The sequence below is a fragment of the Macrobrachium rosenbergii genome, chromosome 12, assembly GCF_040412425.1.
Source record: "Macrobrachium rosenbergii isolate ZJJX-2024 chromosome 12, ASM4041242v1, whole genome shotgun sequence".
Classification (NCBI taxonomy): Eukaryota; Metazoa; Arthropoda; class Malacostraca; order Decapoda; family Palaemonidae; genus Macrobrachium; species Macrobrachium rosenbergii.
The window spans coordinates 74,185,479-74,186,717 of NC_089752.1; the positions used below are offsets into that span (position 1 = coordinate 74,185,479).

The following is a 1,239-nucleotide window of genomic DNA, read 5'->3' on the forward strand; positions in this document are numbered from 1 at the left end:
CTCCTACCAGGGTTTCAATCAAATAATTTACATCACTTAACTTTTTCAGGACCTCCATGGGCCTGAAAACTGAGCTTTCAGGGGTTACCTGGTATAGGCAATAAAACTAATACACAATCCCCAGGTTTAAAAATACGAATCTTGGTCCCAATGTCATAATTAGACTTCATTACTGCCTGACTTTTACGCAAATTCGCTTGAGCAAAATCCCAAGCTCTCCTCAGCTTTCCTGTAAACTAGAAACATAATCTAATACATTAACTTCGGGTGTCTCTCCTTCCCAATGCTCTCTCACCACATCAAGAGCAAATACCATTTCGAAAGGAGAGAACCCCAAAGACTCATTAGGTACAGACCGTATAGCAAATAGGGCATAAGGAACCTCCTTATCCCATTCATTACCTGTTTCAATACAAAATTTCTTTAATACTGACTTCAGAGTCTGGTGAAACCTTTCCACCTGACCCTGACTCTCTGGGTGATAAGGAGAAGAGGTAACATGACTAACACCTAGTTCTACCATTTTCTTTTTGAAAAACTTACTTGTAAAATTGGTGCCACAGTCTGACTGTAAAACTTTAGGAATGCCAAATTGAGTGAAAAACCCGACTAACGCTTCCACCACCTTCTCACCCCGAATACTCCTCAGAGGTATAGCCTCAGGAAAATGCGTTACCCTATCAACCATGGTTAGGAGATATTCATTACCTCCGCGCGTCCGCGGAAGAGGGGCCCACTACATCTATAACTACCTCCTTAAAAGGTTCACCAACTGAAGGAATGGGAATAAGAGGGGCTTTAGGGACCTTTTGATTGGGTTTCCCCACAACCTGGCACACCTTACAAGATAACACATGCCTCTTAACCTCACGGCGCATCTGGGACCAGAAGAAATGCCGTGCCAATTTCCGAAAAGTCTTCCTAACCCCAAAATGACCCGCCAGGTTATGTTCATGACTGAGAAACAATAATTTATGTCTATACCTTTCCGGCACAACTAGCTGCCGAATTACCTCTACCTGGTCAGCAGGTACATTAACTGACCTACTCACACGGTAGAATAAACCATCTTGTTTCATAAATACAGGTTTAGAAAGATCGCTACCATCATTAAGTTCTAAGTTATTAAATTCACTTCCTTGGGCTTCCTTAAAAGCCTTTGCATCCCAATTGATGCCCTGAAAAGATACATTATTATCATCATTATTTATATTAACACCAGTCGCAATGTCAGTCGTC

At 41.7% G+C, this 1,239-nt stretch overlaps 1 protein-coding gene across 1 annotated transcript; it reads right to left on the reverse strand.

Annotated features, from left to right (window-relative positions):
* Nucleotides 1–220: 220 nt before the first annotated feature.
* Nucleotides 221–688, reverse strand: LOC136844079 (igE-binding protein-like). Its single transcript, XM_067113091.1, has one exon. The coding sequence runs from the start codon at nt 686–688 to the stop codon at nt 221–223; it is 468 nt and encodes a 155-aa protein (XP_066969192.1).
* Nucleotides 689–1,239: the final 551 nt, after the last annotated feature.